The sequence below is a fragment of the Pyrgilauda ruficollis genome, unplaced genomic scaffold (assembly GCF_017590135.1).
Source record: "Pyrgilauda ruficollis isolate IOZ18807 unplaced genomic scaffold, ASM1759013v1 scaffold73, whole genome shotgun sequence".
NCBI lineage: Eukaryota > Metazoa > Chordata > Aves > Passeriformes > Passeridae > Pyrgilauda > Pyrgilauda ruficollis.
In genome coordinates, this window is record NW_024529155.1 from 4,041,087 (window position 1) to 4,062,027 (window position 20,941).

Consider the following 20,941-nt stretch of genomic DNA (forward strand, 5'->3'; position numbering starts at 1 on the left):
GGAACCCAGTTCTAGGTCTGAGCCATGCACCACTTTGAACACTGAACTCATGTCAGAACTCTTCTTGTCTGTGCAGTGATAGCAGCTGCTTGTCCTGTCCTCACAAACATGTGTTTATGTATGAAAACTGCCTTACAAATGGCAAGTGCATGTATTTGAACCCATTTAAATATATGAAATAAACTGAAGGTGCAGACAGGGTATGATACAATTGACATTTCTGAAGTTTCAATGGCACTTAAGTAATGTACCCTGATATTACACACCAGAATCTAAATATTTTTTAAGACAGCATAAGGCAGTAATATTTTCAGGCAGGTTACAGACACTTAATACCCAACTTCCACTGAAAACATTAAGCCTGCAGGCTTAATTGCTCCAGGGGCCTTTGAAAATCCCAGCAAAAACGACAATAAGCTGTAAATCAACCCCTTCAAAATGAAAGCAACCCCCTCCCCTTCGCTATCATTAGGTATTCCACAAAAATGTATTTCACTTCCACAAACACATATTACATCATAATGGGTCAGAGGCACAGCTAAGCAAGAGTGATTAGTAGTATTAATAATATTTTTCAGACATATTAAAAGCTTTGATTACATACTCTTAATATGAATGAAGAAGTGGAAAATCATTCCCATATTACCCATCCAGAGGATCATATTACTAGGATTTGTCAGACAAAGACACTTTTGGAAGTGTTTTTCTTGCTGAAACTAAGATAGTCTAACAAATCCTGGAGGGAAGCCACATCTTTTATCACTCAAAAAAAAAAAAAATCTTTAAAGCTTGCTGCTATTTCCTCTTTTTCCCCACTGTGGAAATGAAACTGATTTTCTATATAGGAACTATAAGATAAAGGGTTTCAAGTGATTTGATAAAGGCAGACCTCCATTTTTACAGTGACATGAAAAAGGGAGAAAAAACATTAGACTAATTCAAAGATTTAAAATTAAGTTCATGCAAAAAAACATATCCATTTCCCTTCAAAAGTGAAGTTGAAATTTAGTTTGAGACTTTTCAAAGAAAGTGCAAAAGTGAAAATCACAAAGAATTAGACATTGGCTTGCATTCCACAGGGCTGAAACAAAAGGTAGGCAGGCAAACATTACATTATTATTAAAAAGTCAGCATAATTGTGATAGTAATTCATAGGCACCAAAAAAAAAAAAAAAGCCTCCTTTACACAATCAATTCTACAATTTACAAATCAATTTCTAGACCAACAACATGTATATATTTCAGTTATCTTATAGTCAGGCATCTGTTCACACATCAGAGTTCTGCCAGAAAAATGTACAAGCTCACCTTGTCTTGGTTTTCCTTATTCTTGTAACAAAGATTTCCAATCAAACGAATGAGATGAGACTTGAAACCAATGGCTGGATGTGAAATTTCCTCCTGCCCTGTCACAGCATGTGTGGCAGTGAAAATATTTACAGCCTGTTTCCCAGCAAGGTGAGTTAATCTCAGGGTATCTAGAGAAAACATTTTAATACATTACCATGAGAAAATCAGTCTCACTTGGCACAGAGCTTTATTATTAATTGTGGAGTTCAATGCTAAGCAACATAATTTCTGATATTCAACATCATGTCAAAGAACTTTGAAAGTTTACCTCATTGTGTGATTTGGGCTAATACAACCAACCATAAAAGACCAGCCCAATGTCAGAAGGCATTTTTGAGCACTTTTTACACCCTTACATAGTTCACACATGAAGGCTGAAGGTTGCTGCTATCGATCTCCACCTAAAGAGCCAGAATTTGTAGGCTGTTGAGAATTCTGGCACCATACATATATTGTTAAAACCAAGACTTTTAGAAAACTTCCTGTAGTTCGAATTTGTCACAGCAATACATACTAACCACAGAATCACTTTTTCCTCTCTTCTTCGGCCTGTTCCTGGCACTGTAGCATGATGAGAAATTTCAAGTACACAGAACTACAGAAGAGTCTGGGTTAAAAAGGACTTTAAAGATCATCTTCCCTCATCTGCCATGGGCAGGGACACCTTCCACTATCCCAGGCTGCTCAGAGCTCCATCCAGTCTGGCCTTCCAGGGATGGGTCAGCCACAGCTTCTCTGGGCACCCTGTGCCAGGGTCTGGCCACCCTCACAGTCTCTAGCAGTTTGAAGCCATTCCCCTGATTCTGTCACAAAGGCCCTTGTCAACAGCAGCCCTCCATCTTTCCTGTAGGCTCCCTCCAGGTACTGGAAGGCCACAATTAGATCTCCCTGAAGCTTCTCTTCTCCAGGCTCAACAATCCAAACTGTCTCAGCCTCTCCATCCCCCTAATCAACTTGAAGTTTCCCTAACACACATATGCATAAAATAAATCCTGTTGTTAGTCATCTTACTGTAAGCCATAAAGCTAAGAACCCATCACCAAAAATAGAGGTTTGGTTGCTTTTTCTTTTCTCTTGTTGTTGCTGGAGGTATTTTCTTTATTTGGTTTTTTATTTGCTTTTTTGGGCTTTTTTACAATAAAAACCCTCCAAACATTTCAAAAGAGTCACCACTAACAGCTGTTTCAACCTTTTTATTTTTTACTTTTTATCTATTTATCTCAAAAATACACAAGCTTTTACAATTTTCTCACAAAATGGTAGCACAGCTCAGTCTCAAAGTGCTAAGATGTAAAAAAGCACAGGTCATGTTATGTATCACCCCTCCTTCCTCCCTTGAGCATCTCTGGAATATCTTGGCTTAATTTTCTTTGTGTACAGTCCTTCCCTTGCTGTTTCTTAGCTTCTTTAAAGCTGACCTTTAAAAGTCACTGGATTTGGTTAATAACTTTCAAACGGCACTTAAATTTCAGAAATTTGGGAAACAGAAGGGAACAGAAATGGAGGAAAAGTCCTTTTTCTACTTGAAGAAACTCTTCTACACATCCAGCCAGTAGAAGAACGTAGGAAGCAGCTGTCCCTTGCAACACTTTCAGTAAGAAAAGAACATTGCTGATAGTTGAATCAAGGTTCTGCTGGGCAACAGAGGTCGGCAGAGAAAGTGGAGAAGCAGAAAATTTCCAGGTCAAATCAAATATTTGAAAATGCAGATTAACTCCACCTTCTCATTCAAAGGTCAGAATTAGAATGACCACCAGTTATGAAAAACATGTTTTCATTCACTGAGCACCAACAGTTAAGCCTTGTGGCTGTTCACTCACCTACAGCTGTTTCCAGCAAACCAGGGAATGCCTGCAGATGTTCCAGCTGGCTGTTGTTTGAGGTCATTTCACAAAGCACGTCGAGAAGACGAATTGTCACCAGTGCTTCCTGGAATGAAAACTGCATTTCTGAAAATGGCTTATGAAGGTTATCATAAAAGCATAAACCCAGAAACGAAAACAGGGGACAGGAACTCTCAGCTCCTCAGGTTCTGTGCAGGTCTTACATACTGCCAAGAATAAATTTATACAAAATTAGGGCAACTTCCTAAAATAACAATAATGTATTAGATTGCAATAATTTCTTTTCTACAGTTAGTGTTATATCTGCCTGAAAAATCATGGGGGAACCAAAACAGAGCCGTAAGGGATAAAATTTTAACAAAAACACAGTAGCTTCCAAAAGCAGAAATACAGAAAATTACTAGCTGAGAAAATTATTTCTGTATAAATGTTTTCTTTGAGTTTATTCAGTCTGAGTGTTCCACTTTAAAGACACAAACACCGCCTGCAAGACACCAATTTGTTATCCACAGGAATTCTGTAAAGTTGTGTGGTCAAACAAACTTTGGCTGTGAGAATTTACATTATTCTTGGGTAAATAAGGATTGCCATCAGAGATGCAGCATTTTGGTTAGGTATGAGACACAATTTCATTTGCATATTATTTATTCAGCCAGAGAACTATTTTTTCTCACAGAATATGTTGGTCCTGCTTATAATGACAATCCAGCACTTACAGAAAATACCTTAAGAGCACATGACGGAATCTGGGACACCACATATTGCTCAAAAGCCAAGCTGTGACTGCAAGATGATCCCACCCCAGGACTGTTACATAAACTGCAAGTAGCCATGAAAAGGCTCAGACATTGGTCACAGCAACTATTACTGCCTTGTCTGGTCCAGGAAAAAATAAGGTTTACTTACCAATAGTGTAGTATTTTGGATCCATATAATATTATTCAAATCATGAACAATAGTGTTCAGTAATTAAGCAGTACAATTACATTCATTTGTTGCTCCTTGAAAACACTGAATTGCTATAGGGTCCAAGCACTAAAGCTGTATTTTCATTTTTTGACCCATACAGGTGTAGGAAAGTGCAAGTCTTGCCCTAAATTATTAAATAATCTGCTTTCATCAGCACAAAGGCAGACTCTAAATACATCAGCCATTGTCCTGTTACAAAGTAATAATACCCCAACTGCATTTCAGAGACAGTAACCAGCTTTTCACAACTTTTAAGAGGAACAGATTATTTAAAAACCATAAAAGAACTCCCAAATTTCAATGTATATCTGAAATTTGCTAGGTTCAAAAAATTGCTCCTTCCCTGCTGCTGATTTTCCAAATTGGGGTGGTTTTTTTTTGCCCTTCACCTGTACAAAAGAAAGGCAGTAAAGGAAAATACTTCCTTTTGAATTTCAAAACTCAAAATAGTTTGAACTCTGACAGACATCTTGATACAGATGTAATCTGAAAAGTAAATAAGGAAATAACTGAAGACTTTTAAAAATAAACATATTTAGAGAAAGATGTAGAACTAAGTCCAGGGAAGGGTTTTATTTTGCAAGTTTGACTGAAAGTTAGTGCAAGCAAACTGATGCTCAAGTCAGGCTTCAAATGGAAAAGCTATTTTAAACATTGGTTTAAGCACTGCAAAAGCATATGATTAGCTTCTCATGGGTTTAAGATGCAAGCTACAAGACCTGATGTTCCTTAACAAAACAAAGCAGTGTCTACACATAACAAATTAAACAGTGGATGGGACACCCAGACAACATTCTGGGAGTAGGGCCAGTCCAAGGACTGTTCCCAAAAGTTTTCAAATGCGGCCTCAGAGTTCTGGAGTCTAAGGCAGCTTACTACTACAGACATGGCCTGGGCAAGGCACTTGGCTTGTGGGCCGCAGCAAAGGCCAGGCAAAGCCAAGCTGAGTATCACAGATGCTGCCTAAAGCATTTTTAATGACAGACTCTACATGCACAACCACATTTTTTGCAGTTAAATACAACTGCTACAAAAAAACCCTAAAAATACTTATACAAATGAGGAGAAATTGGTGCAATTCTTTATAATTTCTTGCAAGAGAAAAACAGTTTTATGAATTTAGACTGGCATTTCTCTTTTCCCATGGCAAGCATATGTTGTGAACAATGTGTACACAGGTATACACGCACACATATTGCCCTCCATTTATTCATCTATTAGGATTTATATTTTCTATTCATTCAATAAGCCCCATTTTCCTACCAAACAGTGATACTCAACTTATACCTCTTGTTTATGTGAGAGAAGAATAAGAAGTCAGTGTCAAGCAGGGCAAGTGATGCAGTAATATTCACAATACTGCTGTCCCAGCACCTTCTGGTTGGACAGAGACTTCTGCACACTCCTTCTGGTGTGTGCAAACAAATAGTTTTTTTCCATGAACTGAAACCACAGAAAGTTGTTTGGAAAGTAACCACAAAGGAAAAAAAAAAAAAAATGAAGGCAGGAGGAAAAAATTAAAGATGGAATTGTCTCAATGTATGTCCTCTCACTGCCAAGTTAGTACCTTTTCCAGAAGTAGTCAATTAAGTTATCTGACATAAATTAGACTAAACAGGCGGGGCAGTGGGGGAGGCTGTGTTTCTTGGACAGATAAGAAGAGATTGTGTGCTTATTGGTTTGTGTTTTGGTTTTTTTAACACATTCAACTACCACCTCCCCAAAAAGCGATTTATGGTATTTTTTCACAACACGCCTCAAACCTACTTTTAAAATTCTTGTGCCTATTTAAACAAAAAAACCCAAAGCAAGTCCAACACTTTTTTAACATTATCATATAAAAGAATTTAAGATAAATTTTTTTTTACTTTGCTAATAAATTATTTATGATGCCTTTTCTCTAGAGTTTTTTTAAGTGAAACTATTGCATATTAGTTTTGTATTAACAATAAAATTATTCTGACTCCATGTATACTACTGCTTCCCATCTATGAACAGAATAAATATTTTTGTTTTGGTTCATATTTGAATCATAGGGTCATCATAGAATCACAAAATATTCTGAACTGAAAGGCAGCCACAAGGATCATCAAGTCCAACTCTTAGATGAATGGTCCATACAGGGATCAAACTCGCCACCCCCTGCCTTGGGCAGGGACACCTTCCACTGTCCCAGGTTGTTCCAAGCCCTGTCCAGCCTGGCCTTGGACACTGCCAGGGATCCAGGGGCAGCCACAGCTTCTCTGGGCACCCTGTGCCAAGGCCTGACCACCCTTCCAGGGAAGAATTTCTTCCTAACTTCTAATCTATCTTTACTCTCTGTCAGTGTGAAGCCATTCCCCCTTGTCCTGTCACTACATGCCCTTCTAAATTTGAATTAATCACAACTGACAATTGAAATAAATTATAGAAGTGATCCTTGGTAAGATAATAAAATATCCAAATATGTGACAACTTGAACATTTTTTAGATTTTGAAATATTTAACAATGGGGTAGACTTATTTTAATGTACCATATCCTTTGCCATCCTCAAATTAAAAGCAAAAGTTGGCTGCTGTTCTACAGACTCTACTGTGTGCTCTGCCACTGCTTTCCCAAGGTAAACTAGAAAAGACACTGTTATGTGTGTCCCCCTGGGCAACAGTGGCAATGAGGATTTATCACATCAAATTCTAGTACTTAAATGGTTATCAGTCATACCTCATCTTCTGCATCTGCTGCAGCAGTTAACTTGAGCACAGCTCCACATTTCTCTTGAAAGCAGTCTGCAAGGAACTCAGCATGTCTCACCAACACACTCATTTCTTCACTGCTAACTGAGTTCTTGTCACTTACTTTCACCATCATCAGCTCTAACAAAGTAACTCTGCAGACAGAAAATAATTTATTAGTCAGATTCACTGAGCCCCATACAATTATCAGTAGAATAAGCAGTAGCGAAAAATGATAAAAACAATTGTCATGCTAGTAACAGAGAGGATTTTTAAAAATTAACAAGCCTCATGAATACTGGCAGTCAGTTTCTGCCTGCTGAGGTTTTTTTTCTGTACAGAATTAATTTAATTCATCATTCAATTAATACAATCTGGCCAGACAGTTAATACTTTTCTCAAGTCTATTTCAATTTATATTTTCTTATGTCCTAACAAAACATTACTGAGATTGCATATTCCCTATATCTAAAATTTCCAGCAAACCACCTCTTACAAGCTGTTAAGCACAGCAAAATAAGCACAAACTATTTGACAGTTTCTGTTTGAAAAACACAGGTTTTCACAGCCCTTGCCTTGCTCACAGCCCTGCACTAACTCACCGCCACAACCCCAAACCAATTCTGAGGCCGAACAGGGAAAATAAAAATTGATATGCACACTCTGTTCTTTACAGTCATTTTATAATTTTTACTAGATGGACTAAGCAAATCAAATCCAAGTTAATCACTCATGTACCAGTCAGAGATATTCAATGTATGAAGTTGGCAAGTAACGAGACACATAATGAAGCTGTTGTATGAAATCTACTTGGGCTGGAATTTTAACAGCTTTAATGTTATTTTATTTCCAATGTCCTTTCATGTTGTCAAGGCAAACTAGAAGCATTTTGTGGAAGTAGGACTTGGACATGGCCCTCCTGCGGTCCCTGCTCCAGTCCAGCACACAGGGACTAGTGAAGTCTCACTGCCATTCCCTCAAACTGTGAGAGCACTGTTTATTGAATGAATTCAAAAGCCAGCTCAGGATTTTCTTCCAGTGAAATGTTTGAAATTCAGACGGAGCAACCGAATTTAAACATGTGGAATAGCTCAAATGCTTTTTCTTTTAAATTTACCAAACAGGTTGTCAGAAGAGGAAGAGAAATGTCTTTTTCTGTGGAAAAAGCTCGGTCACTGCTTTATTAACCTCCAAGAATCCATCTCTATTAATCACAAAACATCTACTTAGTCCTTGCTAAACTCAATTCTCAGTGTCATTAATACAGCTGCATTAAACTATTATCTGCAGGAGGACAAAAAGCATTTTCAACACAGCAGCACAGAAGTGCTGCTGGCATGCTTGGCAAAGGGCAGACTCCGGGCAGGAGGCTGGAGCAGCCTCTCTCAGGGGCTCTGCTCACTGTCTGTTTGCCCTGCAGGTTACAGCCAGGTAACCCTGCCCATCTCCAAACAAGCACAGTCCAGCTCCCCAACACCCCACACTGACCAAAGGCTTTCCCATTTGGCATCCCATACGAAACCCAAGCCCATAGATCTGTCATTTCCCCTGACACAGGGCTAGACTTGACATGTCGGTTTTCACCAAGTCTAGAATCTTTCAAGCATATGCTCAGCTAAGAACACAGGCTGAGAATACAGACTTGATGAACAAAGCAATTATTCCAGTACTTCAGTGGGTTGACCCTGACCAGATGCCAGGCACCTACCAAAGCCACTCTCTCACTTCCCTGCCCTCTCCTCCCCACGTTAGCTGGACAGAGAAAACTTCACAAAGGGTTCATGGGTTTAGATAAGGGCCATGAGAGATCACTCATCAAATACTGTCATGGGCAAAATGGGCTCAAAATTAGAGATATAACTTAAATTTATTGCTAATAAAATCAGAGCAGAATAATGAGAAGTAAAATAAAACCTTAAAAACACCTTCTTCCCACTCCTCTCCTTCCCAGCTCTATCTCCCACCCCAGTGATGAAGGGAGACAGGCAATGGGGGTTATGCTCAGTTCATCACCCACTGCTTCTCCTGCTACTCAGGGAAAGGAGTTGTTCCTCTGCTGCACCATGGGGTCCCTCCCACAGGAGACAGTTCTCCATGAACTTCTCCAGCATGAGTCCATCTCACAGGCAACAGATCCCAGTGCACTGCTGCAGTGTGAATCCCTCCTATGGGTGAAAGTCCCCTTCAAACTGCTGCAGTGGGTCACCCTGCCATGGGTACAGTCTGCTCCAATGTGGGCTCCTCCTTCCACAAGCCTCCCACAGGGTCACAGCCTCCTCTCAGGCATCCCCCTGCTCTGGCATGGGAATTCTCCACAGGCTGCAGGTGGATCTCTGCATCCCCCATGGATCTCCATGGGCTGCAGGGGCACAGCTGCCTCACCATGCTCTGTGCCATGGGCTGCAGAGGAATCCCAGCCCCAGTGCCTGGAACACCTCCTCCCTTCCTTCTTCACTGACCTTGGTGTCTGCAGAGCTGTTTGTCTCACATATTCTCACTCCGCTCTTCTATTGCAATTACAACTGTGCAAAAACTTCTTTTTTTTTTTCTTTCTTCTTAAATATGTTATCACAGAGGCTTTACCACCACTTCTAATTGTCCCAGCCTTGACCAGTGGCATGTCCATCTTTGGAGCTGCCAGGGATTGGCTCTACCAGACATGGAGGAAGCTTCCAGCAGCTTCTCACAGAAGCCACCTCTGTAATCCCCCTGCTACCAAAACCAGGCCATGCAAACCCAAAACAAATACTATCTTATGCTTATCTTATCGATCTTCTGCACAACAACAGATGTTGTTTTGTGATCTCATTTTTGAAGATTTTATAATTAAGACAAGCAAGCCATGAACTTAGTGTGTCCATGCTTAAGGCTAACTTGGATGAACTCTGATTCTAGTCAGTGCTTCTTGCACCTATAACCCAAATAATAAATGTTTAAAACTGACAGGCAATCCTTTTATAAGACCACACTCCCATAAACCCCATGCAATAGATTAAATGGATGCAAATAGGGAAATGTTTTTGCACTACTCTTCCTCTTGCAATATGAATGGATGCCTTTTTCAACAACTGCAGTCATTCTTTAAATCACTACCTGAATATAATTTCTTTTGAAGTTTTCTGGTCTCTTTAAGCATTCAAGTCAAATCATTTTCCTGAGTTTTCTTCCAGGCACAGTCATTCAGGACATGCCGATCTTCCCTGAATTTCAAGCAAGTCTTGCCATTCAGCCAGTAATTTCCTGAGAGTGCAGTGCTTTGTTCTGGTGCAAGTTCCCTTACATTCCTTTTTTCTACTGTTTCTCTCAGTTTTCTTTCAAGATTCACCCTAATTTTTCCAATTTAGTTCTCCCAGAAAATGCAATTTCCCCATTTCTTAACCTCCACTGACTCAAATGACAGCATTTCCTCCTACTTGTTTGCCTGCAGCTAAATACAACAAATATGACAATTGCCAGTGCCAGGTGACTTTCTGCAATACTCAGTTCAGTATCTCAAATCTGTTTTTGTGCATTATATTTATTATTATACTTCTGTTTGGAAATAATCATGCCATGTCATCTTCCTCTTCTTCAGGCACTACTGAGGGAGACTTTTTGTGAATCTCTTGCAGTTTTTGTTCCCCCCTAGCCAAATTTAAACCAGTTCTTCCTGAAGCTGACTAAATTGGCATAAACTTAGAACAGCCACTATAAGGTATCTGCAGTCATCAGTAAAACAAACTGCTGTTTCCTGTAAACAACATAATTCAAATGCAATTTGAATCTGGAAGTTCATTACTACACAATAAAATGCTACCCCACTAAGCCTAAAATTAGCAGTTTAAAATTCTCTTGATTTTCTCAGCATCAAACAATGTTTGCATCAAATGTGCTTTGTTTATAACCTCTCAGCAAGGGACAGACACTTGGGACATTCTTCCTCTGTGACTTAGGCTTCTCCTTCCTGAAACACTTCCCTGACAGCAATGGTTCCAGGAAACAAATCAGGCCCTTGCTCAAAACTTTCACTTCTTTCATCTCCAAATGATACTTGCAAGCATCATACTAAATAAAAACTGGTAAATTTGTGAGCAACTGTAGTTCAGTGCTACCTTCACTACTCTGTCTGTGAGCACTGCCAGGAACAAAACCATTCCAAGCACTGACAGTGGCAGCCCTGTAGCTGAGCATTAGCAAGAAGTGATGCTGCTTACAGGAGCTGAGTGCCCAGTTCCTGGCAGGCAATTCCATCAATGGCTGCATCCTTCACTCAGGACACTTCACCTGACAGCACTAAAACCAAACCTAGGGATACGTACTTGAGCATCTTAAAAACACAAGAAGGTGTTCAGCTGCACTTTTTCATGCTGCTAACTAAAGCAAAACCCCTTCTTGGAAGGGACAACAACAGATGTGCTCATTTTTGAAGATTTTATAATTAAGACAAGCAAGGCGTGAACTTAGTGTGTCCATGCTCAAGGCTAACTTGGATGAACTCAAACCAGGTTTTTTCTAAATACTTCTGCCAAATACCTGCACACACATGCAAGAAAATCTCAAATCTAGCAAAGAATTCAAGAATCTACATTCTTCTACCTCAATGGCCATATTCTTCTACAGTAATCCCTTCCAGAGAACCAGCAGGCATTGTCACAAATCCATGCACTTCTCCAGGCCAGAATACACTAAAAACCTGATCACACTAACACAGGATTTATTTCAGGCCATTTGCACACTTAGACAAGCAACACATTAAATTTGTTAGGAAATGAAAGAGAAAATTCTCCAGAAGTCAGGAATTTTATTTTAACTGAAAATTCAAATTGCTAATCCACTTGTACAAGAACTGCTTTGAAGGAGATACCATGGCCACTGCAACACAAGTGCACTGGATTTCAACAGCAGGAAATACTTTAAATAGTGCAAATACTGCGAATAGTGCAAATAACTGCAGTTGCATAGCCACATACACTCTGGGCATCCCAGGCAACTGCAAGCTTTGGGAGTCACCAGTGATGGGCATATTCACAAACTCCCTCAGCACAGCTAATTTCATTTCAGCAAATACATTTGAACTACCTGTATTTAATGTGCATGACAGAGGATACTGTAACTGAGTGCTACCATATATTCACGAGCTCCAGCTGCCTTCCCCAGACACCTCAATACCATTCTTCATTTATAGGACTTGGTCAGCCTCACTGGACACCCAACATGGCAATGCTTGTGGTGAAGACTCCTCACCTTGTTTTGAAACAATGAATTCCCTATGCTTTGGGGTTTATGGCTACTTTTTTCTCCAGTAGATGACAGTCAAAATGTTTTTATCAGAATTGGATTTGTCTCCTCATGTATCTCAAAAGAATGCATTCTTAAATACACTAACACTACCTAAGAAGATGCCAAGGCAGGGTATTCTTCTATAGCTCGGATGCAAAAAGATTATTTCACAGCACTTCCATATGTTTGTCAGGAAATTAAGCAGGGTCCAATTCATAACACACTGTACTGTGATTATGTCTTTGAAAAACTTAACGGAGTTGACTAGCAGAACTCTTGGGATTAATAATAAATTCAGCAGATATGCTGTAACTGGTGATCCCCTGTGATCATCTCTGTTATGCCTACACCAAAAGCCTTTGAGGTGAGGAATCTGATGACCATCTGTACTGTGCTGAGACCTTTCTAGAAACTGGTTACATCTACTTTCAAGTACAACTGAACCCAGCCCACACTACCCTCGAAGGCATTATGAAAACATGCCATTGATGATATTCCCCAAAAGAATTCAATCTAGCTCATTCACTTAAAACAATTGCACAGCACTTACCTCCCAGTACATTAAGCACACAGCTCAGATTTGTTCCCACTTGGTCATCCTGAATTATGGAGGAAAACAGTATTTCCCTCCTTACCATTCCCATCCCATCCCCATACAGCAATGGTATTTTATTTACGGTTCAAACCTATTGCATATTCTTTCTTTGTCTGATATCCTTTCAGTTTTCTTATAATCTCCAATCAGTACCTGAATCCTGACCTGTGGTAACACTGGAAACAACACAAAACACAGAAAAACCACAAAAGCACTGTTTCATTTACACCTTTCATTCGTCTTTCACCTGCAAAAACTAGAGAGGAACTTGCAGCTTCCCTGGGTGGATGCAGAACAACATAGGCACATTAAACACATAAATGAAACCACAAAATCTTCAAGCAGTCGAGGAGCTGCAGAATTCTAGCAGTGTTTCCGAAATTTGATTGTCTTAATAAAATATCTTTTTTAATCTCCCTCAATTCTCTATTAAAGCAATGAGCATTTTTCCATTATAGCAGTAGCCATTTCCCATCAATTCAGCACACATTTACTCAAACACTTGAAGGAAGATAACAATGCTTTTTCAAGGTGAAGGTTTGTTGAAGCTTTTCAACAGTGGAAACATTCAAGACTAAGTAATTACAGGCATCTGCTCATCTATGTTTTGTAGGTTCTGCTAACCAGTATGAGACACACTTCCATCCTTCTTAAAGGCTTCCTCTTAATTTCTGGACATAACAACAGAAGTATGAAGAGCTGAGGACATTTCTAATCGGGCTGTAAAACTCTGCAGGGCGTGGTGCTCTTATGAAATCAAGACCCAGGCATGAAATCCTGTCCTTCTTTGTGTGTGAAGAATTTCTTTACCGAGTAATGGCACCAACCTGGATTCTGCAACCCTACATAAATCACTGCCAGTTGTGGCTAAGCTGTAATGTTAACCAACCAATTTAAAACCATTACTGACATAGAAACATGTATTTAGAGATTTTGTGCCAACTATGAAACCACACAGTTTTTCAATCATGTGAACAGGATACTCTATATGGAATGCTAAATACTAAAAGCCGCATTGGTTTTGGGGTTACCTTTCTTGATTGCTCAGTTTGGCATAGAGGGCTTTTACCAGCTCTGGACATTTCAGCAAATGTTCTGTAACAATCAGGAACCTAAGGGCAAAGAAAAAGAAAGTCTTATTGGAGCTATAAAAGCAGTATCCACATTTACTCCAAATGCTGCTGGTTAGTTTTAGTTGCAGATTAATGTGTGTTGTGCTTTTGGTCCTACTCACTAATAGATACAAATTGGCACAAAATAATTGCATGTTGTTCTGCCATTTTTCCCCTAACATAGCAAGGACCTTTTCTCAGCAGTTCAGCACACTTTTACTCACATGCTTGAAAGAAAGCTGGCTGGAGTCTTAGTCCAGCTATATACACTACAATTGAAACAATGAAACACTCATCCAATGGTTTATGCATCTAAGCAAAAAGACAAAGTACTTGAAAATTATTATTCTATTCATCACAACACTGTCTGTAAGCCCAAACAGTCAAAAAAGTGCCCAAATAATATATTGATTTTTCTTTAAAAAAGGCAATTGAACAAAGCATCAAAGCAAATAGGAACTTCTTTGTCAGATGCAAGCAGCAAAGTACTTTTCTCAACTTCAAAAACATACTCTCCTTGTGTAATAGAGACCTAAGCTGAGAACCAATTCTAAATCCTTGCTTTACAAGGCAGGTAGATATATAATCCTGGAGTCTCATATTCTGGAAGGGACCCACAAAGATCCTCAAATTCAACTCCTGGCCCTGCACAAGACACCCCCAACTTTGACACACGGATCTTGCCAGTCAAAATCCAGTGAAGGATATTCTGTAATAAATTATCACCACCTTCCCTTTCTCACACCATATTCTGCCTGGAATACAAAAAGACCAACAAATGACTAAAAGTTGACAAAACATCCACTGGTTCCCTCTTTCTCTTCACCAAAATGTTGCAAGGGATCTGTGATACCAAAAAAAGGAGTCTCTTCCTCAAAAAAGAGTCTCTTTAAAAAACAATCTATCCAAAACTGGCAATGGCTCATTCTTTCTTCTTAATACTTTTTCTGGAAAAAATGGTCAGCCTTGGCCTTGTGCTAATGCCAGTATTTTCACTGTTTGCTCTCCCAAGCACCATCCACAGCAGTCCACAGCAGGTGACACTCATTTAATTTCAATCCAGATTCATAATCCCAGTTATGCGAAAAAAACCAAAGTAGGTAAAAGTATTTAGCTCTTCAAATCACATCCCCAGGAGCACTAGCAGTGATATTTATGGTCCATAGGTACACTAAAACTAGATGATGCATTTTTAAAGCAGCTTGTCTAGGCTACAATAATTACAAGTGAAGTCTCAGAGCATCCTCTGAGCTGATGAAGTTACAGAGAAAGAACAGCTAAAATAATATTAAAATCAAACTATTTCAATACTCCCTCCACCTCCTCCCTAGTTTTCTCTCTGCTGACAGCCTTTATTTTGCATAGCCATAATCTATTACAAAGCTAATAAGAAGATCACAACGAAGCCTTCCAGCTGCAACAAAGTATTTTTTGGACAAATACTCAATGCCAACTGAGCAAATAGGCGAATAAGAGGTCCAAAAGATTAATAGCTATTATATTTCTAATCCTAACTGTGGACTTAGCCAGCATCTGATTCAGTTACTGAAAACTTGACATTTTTAAGAGGAGGAAGAAAAACTATTTTCTACTGCACTTCTTTTTACTGATATTTGCACATTCATTCATTAAAAAAATATGCAGAGGTGTAAGGAATCATCAACTTAAAACTGGCATGCTGAGGAGTGTAGCACTGATCCAAGAGTTTTTCAATACAAATTTCAAAAAACACGAAGACTCAAAGTCAGCAGCATGAATGGATCCAACTGAGCTGCACACTCAGCTGTAGCACCCAAGTTGAGCCATCAGCAGGGCAGTCAAGGGCAACTCTTCCACAGTTCCTGTTAGTTCCTAACATCTCACAGTCATCCACAGTTAAACCTTCGGAATCGTCGCAACCAACTTCTTTTTCCATGGATTTAAGCAGAACCACAAACTTTTGTGTGGAGCTGCAGAAGAAAATAGCACAGATCAGTGCTGTGCAGAACACAGAACTTGGCCTAAGAATGTACAAATTTCAGCTGACAATGCAGTAGAGTAAAAAGTGCATTTGAGGAGATAGCCTGAAGCCCGATTTTTCTATTTTGCAACTGGGGCTATTTAATTTAAAGCTTAATTTTCATGTTTAAGACTACATTGAGGAAACCTTGCCTACTTGTCTTATAATTAAAAAGTGATCAATAATTATCACAGAAAAAGATCTGCTGCTACTGGGGTCATGTTCTTGATCACTATTGCAAAGTGGAAGGTGGGAGTGTGTTCCTTGGGTCAGTGCTCCTGTATTTCCTCAGATGCATTTTGCACATTCTGTGGACCAGACCTCTACTGCTTGAGGAGCTTGGAATATTTTAAGACAAAAATTTCTGATTCTTACCTTCTGGTTTCATGATGTGATGCAACACCTCTGAAAACAAAAAGCTCTGGCTGCACCAACCGTGGAAGTGTCCAAGGCCAGGCTGGACAGGGCTTGGAGCAACCTGGGATAATGGAAGGTGTCCCTGCTCATGGCAGGGAGTGGAAGGAGATGAGCTTTAAGGCCCATTCCAACCCAAACCAGTATGTGATTCTGTGAAGTATCTGCTTCTGTATTTAAGTGAAAAAATATTTTTTACCTTATCCACTTTCTGCACTACTGTACCATGAAGAACAGAGCATGAGCATCATCACCAAGAGATAACAGAAGAATTATCAGTGGAGTAAAGCATTCCAACTCCTTCACCATGCCTAGCAATTTTGGAGGTAGCTAAGCAAGGATGCAGCAAATTCAATGTACTATCTTTAGTCCTCTCAGCACTCCTGTTTTTCATTTGTGGCACGGGAAAAGAAGAGGAGAAGTAAGATCATCTACAATTCTGAAATATAAAAAGATATTCAGTTTTGGGTTACTGACTGAACATGGCATTTCAAATGCACACAAAAGGCTTTGGTAGGAGATTTAAACTCTCTTTGGGGGCCAACAGCAGAACCACTGGAATAAGCTGAAGACCACTGTAATTTACTGAAGGAAATCATGACAATTAAAGCTGTTATGCAAGCGTAAGACAGTAAGAAATGAATAGTGTTAAATATGCCAATCTTCTCGACTCTTTAAAAACTGTTTGGCTAAAATCCTAAAAAAATCAAGTGCTTCCATAGTAGATAAATACAGGAGGAGATGTTCAAAGACTTTACAACAGCACAAGGGCTGTATTGTACCAAACTGAAGTTCCAAAGCAGCCAAGACAAAGTGGTATGAGCTACATTTGCACTTGGTATATTCCAGATGGCCACTAAGCTTGCTCCAATCAAAGTTGGGAGTAAGCAATCAACTTTATCATCAAATGTCATGCTCCATATTAAGTTGATTTTATCCCATTAGCAAATTTAGGCAGCAATTTCCTCAGTCTCAGAAAAAGAGGAAGACAGCACCACATGTTTTCCAAGTAGAAAGAACAACACATGGCAATTCTCTACTTGATCAGCAGCTTCCTTTTTCAATCTCAAAACCAAAAGCATTTTTCATCGCCCTACAATAATGCCACTCTATCCAAAACATTCAGTAAGAACTAAATAGCCATCTTTTTACTGTAATTTAACAAACAAATGTAATAAATCATCCACATTTTGAAGAAAAGTAAAGAAGAAAGTTCAGCTATTTTCAGTCAACCTTCAAACTCTCATCACCGGCCTTTTTAGATGCTAAAAAAGCAATATGCCTCATGAGGAATTACTTGGAATCAGAGCACATTTTAGAAGAAACATATTTCATCCTTGCACAAGAATAGAAGAACACTACCAAAACCATTTAAATAAACAATTACAAGTATAAAGCTATTCAATAACAAATGGAACATGAGCTGCCATAAAATCACTAGAAAAAAGCTAATTCACCCCATTCCCACACCAGCACTTCTCTCTCAGAAGGAGAAAAAAGAAACACATTCTCATATGGAAGGCTTGGTCCTAGTATCAAACATCACAGTACTCCTCTCCTGTGCTGAACCAAGCACAACAGTGAACATCCTTCCACCTTCCAAAGGCATTCCTCCAATGAAAGCATCCTCCCTACTGGCCATGGTTGCCCCCACCAAGTAAACTCTGAGATCTAGAAGACTAAATTCAAATTATGTGCAGCATTTCTCTGATTCAGAAGACACTCCCACTGAATTTGACAGCTACATCAGAAAGGCACTAAACAGATTAAATCTAACTTATATGTAAAAGTGAAATAATTTTTTTCTGAAGAGCTACAAGAAATAAATGGAAGATGATTAACAATGGCTAATAGCACTTCATGCTCCCCCCTCTCCACAATGTACACATGAAGAAAGAGGTGACAAGATAATTAAATGTATGAGGCTGAGCTTTGAAAGATTGAGGAAATCTGTGCCAATTCACTGCTACTGCAAATAGAAAGTAGAAGTTATTCAGATCTCTGAAATTAAGGAAACTTTTCCAAGTGTCAGTACTATTTAAAACCACAGCTGAACTTGGAACCTGCAACATTAACTTCAACTTTCTTGGAATTAAGAAATAATTACTTTCTAGAGAACAGAAGAAGGGGGTGGAGGACATCCCAAACTGTCCGACAGAAGAAACTGAGTTGCCAGCCCAATGAAAAAAAAAAAAAAGTTACTTCACCTCGCTCCCCCCACACCCCAATTAAGTAAAAAGAGCAGTACTGAACAGTTCTAGCCTTGCCTTTAAATCTGTGCCCATAGGCAAGACTCCTTGCCACAGGAGTACCAGTTTCTGTCCACACATATTTTCATAAGCCAGGACAAAAAACCCAGAGGCAAAAAATTGGGGAGGGGTAGCCCCACATCCTAATCTTTACAGTAATCATTGAGTTGTGGTTTCAAAAAGAGAAAGTAGATGTTCAGCAAAACTTACTTCCATGCCAAACAGCTGACCACACTCCTAATATCAGTTTTCTGAAAGCCAAAAAGGACATTATGCCTCTTATTTTAAAATGGAGGATTTTTGTACTTTGCTCTTCAGGAATCAAAAACACAACCTGTTTTTCCTATCCATATTGGCTGAACTGCCCTATGCACACACTTGGAAAAACTGATGACACAAGCTATACTCTAATGAAGCCACCAAGGTATTTCTAAAATAAACAGCTTTTAGAACACACATTGATCTTGGTTAGGATAAATTACAATGTATTTTTTTACTACTTTTTCCTAATTATGTTTAAAAAACACATATTTTTCCAGGTTCGCATTCTAAAATAGATCTCATGTGGCATTCTCTATTGGTTTCTCTTCTAAATACTGTACCTTCTACACTGTGTGACGTACTTTGCTACTGATTAAAACAAACCCAAGAGGGAGTGAATGCAGATGTATGTGGTAACACAGAGAAACATCTTTTGTAAGGCTCCACAATCTTCCACAGCCAAAGGCTCCCTGCTTGTGTTTAGGAAAAGCTATTACTGAAAAAAAAAAAAAAAAAAAAAAAGACAGAGCATTTCTTTGGAACTGCATGGGAGTTTGTAACAGAGGGCTCTTGGTAGTATTCACACAGAAACAGAGTAGAAAACACTATCAGTTATTGAACAGTTATATATATCACTTATTATAGTCAGTTATATTCCAGCTTTGTTTCCTAAAGGATGGATGTGTCCAATCTCCTGACAGCATCCTTTGGTAGGAAGAGGCTGTTGAAAGCAAGCAGCACCAGAACAAGAATCAGCTTATGGAGCAAGTTTGCTTATGTGTTTAAGGTATTTAAACATTAACACATTTAAACTGTTGGAGCAAGTCCAGAGGAGGCCACGAAGTTGATAAAGGGACTGAAGTACTTCTCTTATGAAGACAAAATGACAGAGTTGGGGCTGTTCAGCCTGGACAAGAGAAGGTTGTGGGGAGACCTCACAGAACTCTCCACTATTGGAAAGGGTTACAGGGAAGCTGGAGAGGGACTTTTCATCAGGAACTGTAGTGACAGACAAGGGAGAATGGATATAAACTGACAGAGAGTATGTTTAGATTAGATATAGGGAAGAAATTCCTCCTATGAGGGTGGGGAGGCCCTGGCACAGGTTGCCCAGGGAAGCTGTGGCTGCACATCCCTGGAAGTGTCAAAGGCCAGCCTGGACAGAGCTTGGAGGAACCTGGGATAGTGTAAGGTGTCCCTGCCCATGGCATTGATACCAAAATTGGCCCAATAGAAACTTTCTAGCACCGTTTGAGTATCAGAAAGCAGGTATTCTTTATGGCAGCACTGGGGACCCAGGGGGATCCTTCTTTCAACTGAGTGCCCCAAGCATTAGATGAACAGAACTTTTATCACACACTCTGATTACATATTCATGAGCTATTTCCACTTCCTTGACTTTGTTTGACACAGTCACACCCCCTACTGGAAGTCCTTATATGGTTCTTTGGGGTCTGTCTTCAACACCCACTGTCATTTTTAGGTGGCTGCTCCTTGACCCCCACTTTTGAGCAAGTGCAATATCATTGTTTTGCATTAACTTCCACTTTGTCAGCCTTGCAGAGCTGAGCTGGCATCCTGCTTGCATTTTGCATGAATTCTGTTTTGTCTGCTTCTCCAAGGCTACATTGGCTCTTATTTGATAAGAGTAAAATGTTGTTCTGTTCTGCTATCCTTATCAAGGAGTAAAATGCTGTTCAGTTCTACTCGTCCTTATCAGCAGGGAGTTGGAACTGGATGAGCTTTAAGGCCCCTTCCAACCCAAACCATCCTTCAATTCTTTATATTCAACTCATTATATCAACAGTTCAGAAATAAATTTCTGTATCATCAGAGATACTTCAGAAAGATGGAAGATACACAGAAAATAAATTACTGTCACACATGGGCTTGATAACCATGCTTATCTCTTTGAATAGAAATATAAGATGGAAGACAGGAATGGAAGAAGCAGATGCAAAAGATGCAGAAAAGCCAGTAAGAGTTCAGGAGACAGCAGCTCACTTTGTGAAGAACAGCATGTTTTCTAGAAGACAACTGCACAGCAAAGAACGATGGAGGAGATAGGATCAGTTAATTAGGGTATGCCAGAAATCAGATCCAAGAAAAGAAGCAAAATTGATTCTGCAGAGTTAGTCTTTGCAAAGACTTCCTCTTTGAAGTACACTCTGTGACAT

The 20,941-nt window shown here is 39.4% G+C and overlaps 1 protein-coding gene across 2 annotated transcripts in view; it reads right to left on the reverse strand.

Moving 5' to 3' along the window:
• ATXN10 (ataxin 10) overlaps positions 1 to 20,941 on the reverse strand; it is a 92,634-nt gene that overhangs the window by 41,250 nt on the left and 30,443 nt on the right. The window contains exons 6-9 of one of the 2 annotated variants that reach the window (XM_041486000.1): positions 13,761 to 13,841; positions 6,865 to 7,030; positions 3,171 to 3,279; positions 1,309 to 1,478 (exon numbers count right to left, since the gene is read on the reverse strand). In XM_041486000.1, the coding sequence (XP_041341934.1) occupies positions 1,309 to 1,478; positions 3,171 to 3,279; positions 6,865 to 7,030; positions 13,761 to 13,841 (526 nt within the window). The remainder of the gene's footprint in view (positions 1 to 1,308; positions 1,479 to 3,170; positions 3,280 to 6,864; positions 7,031 to 13,760; positions 13,842 to 20,941) is intronic. The other variant, XM_041486001.1, reaches the window with a different exon arrangement.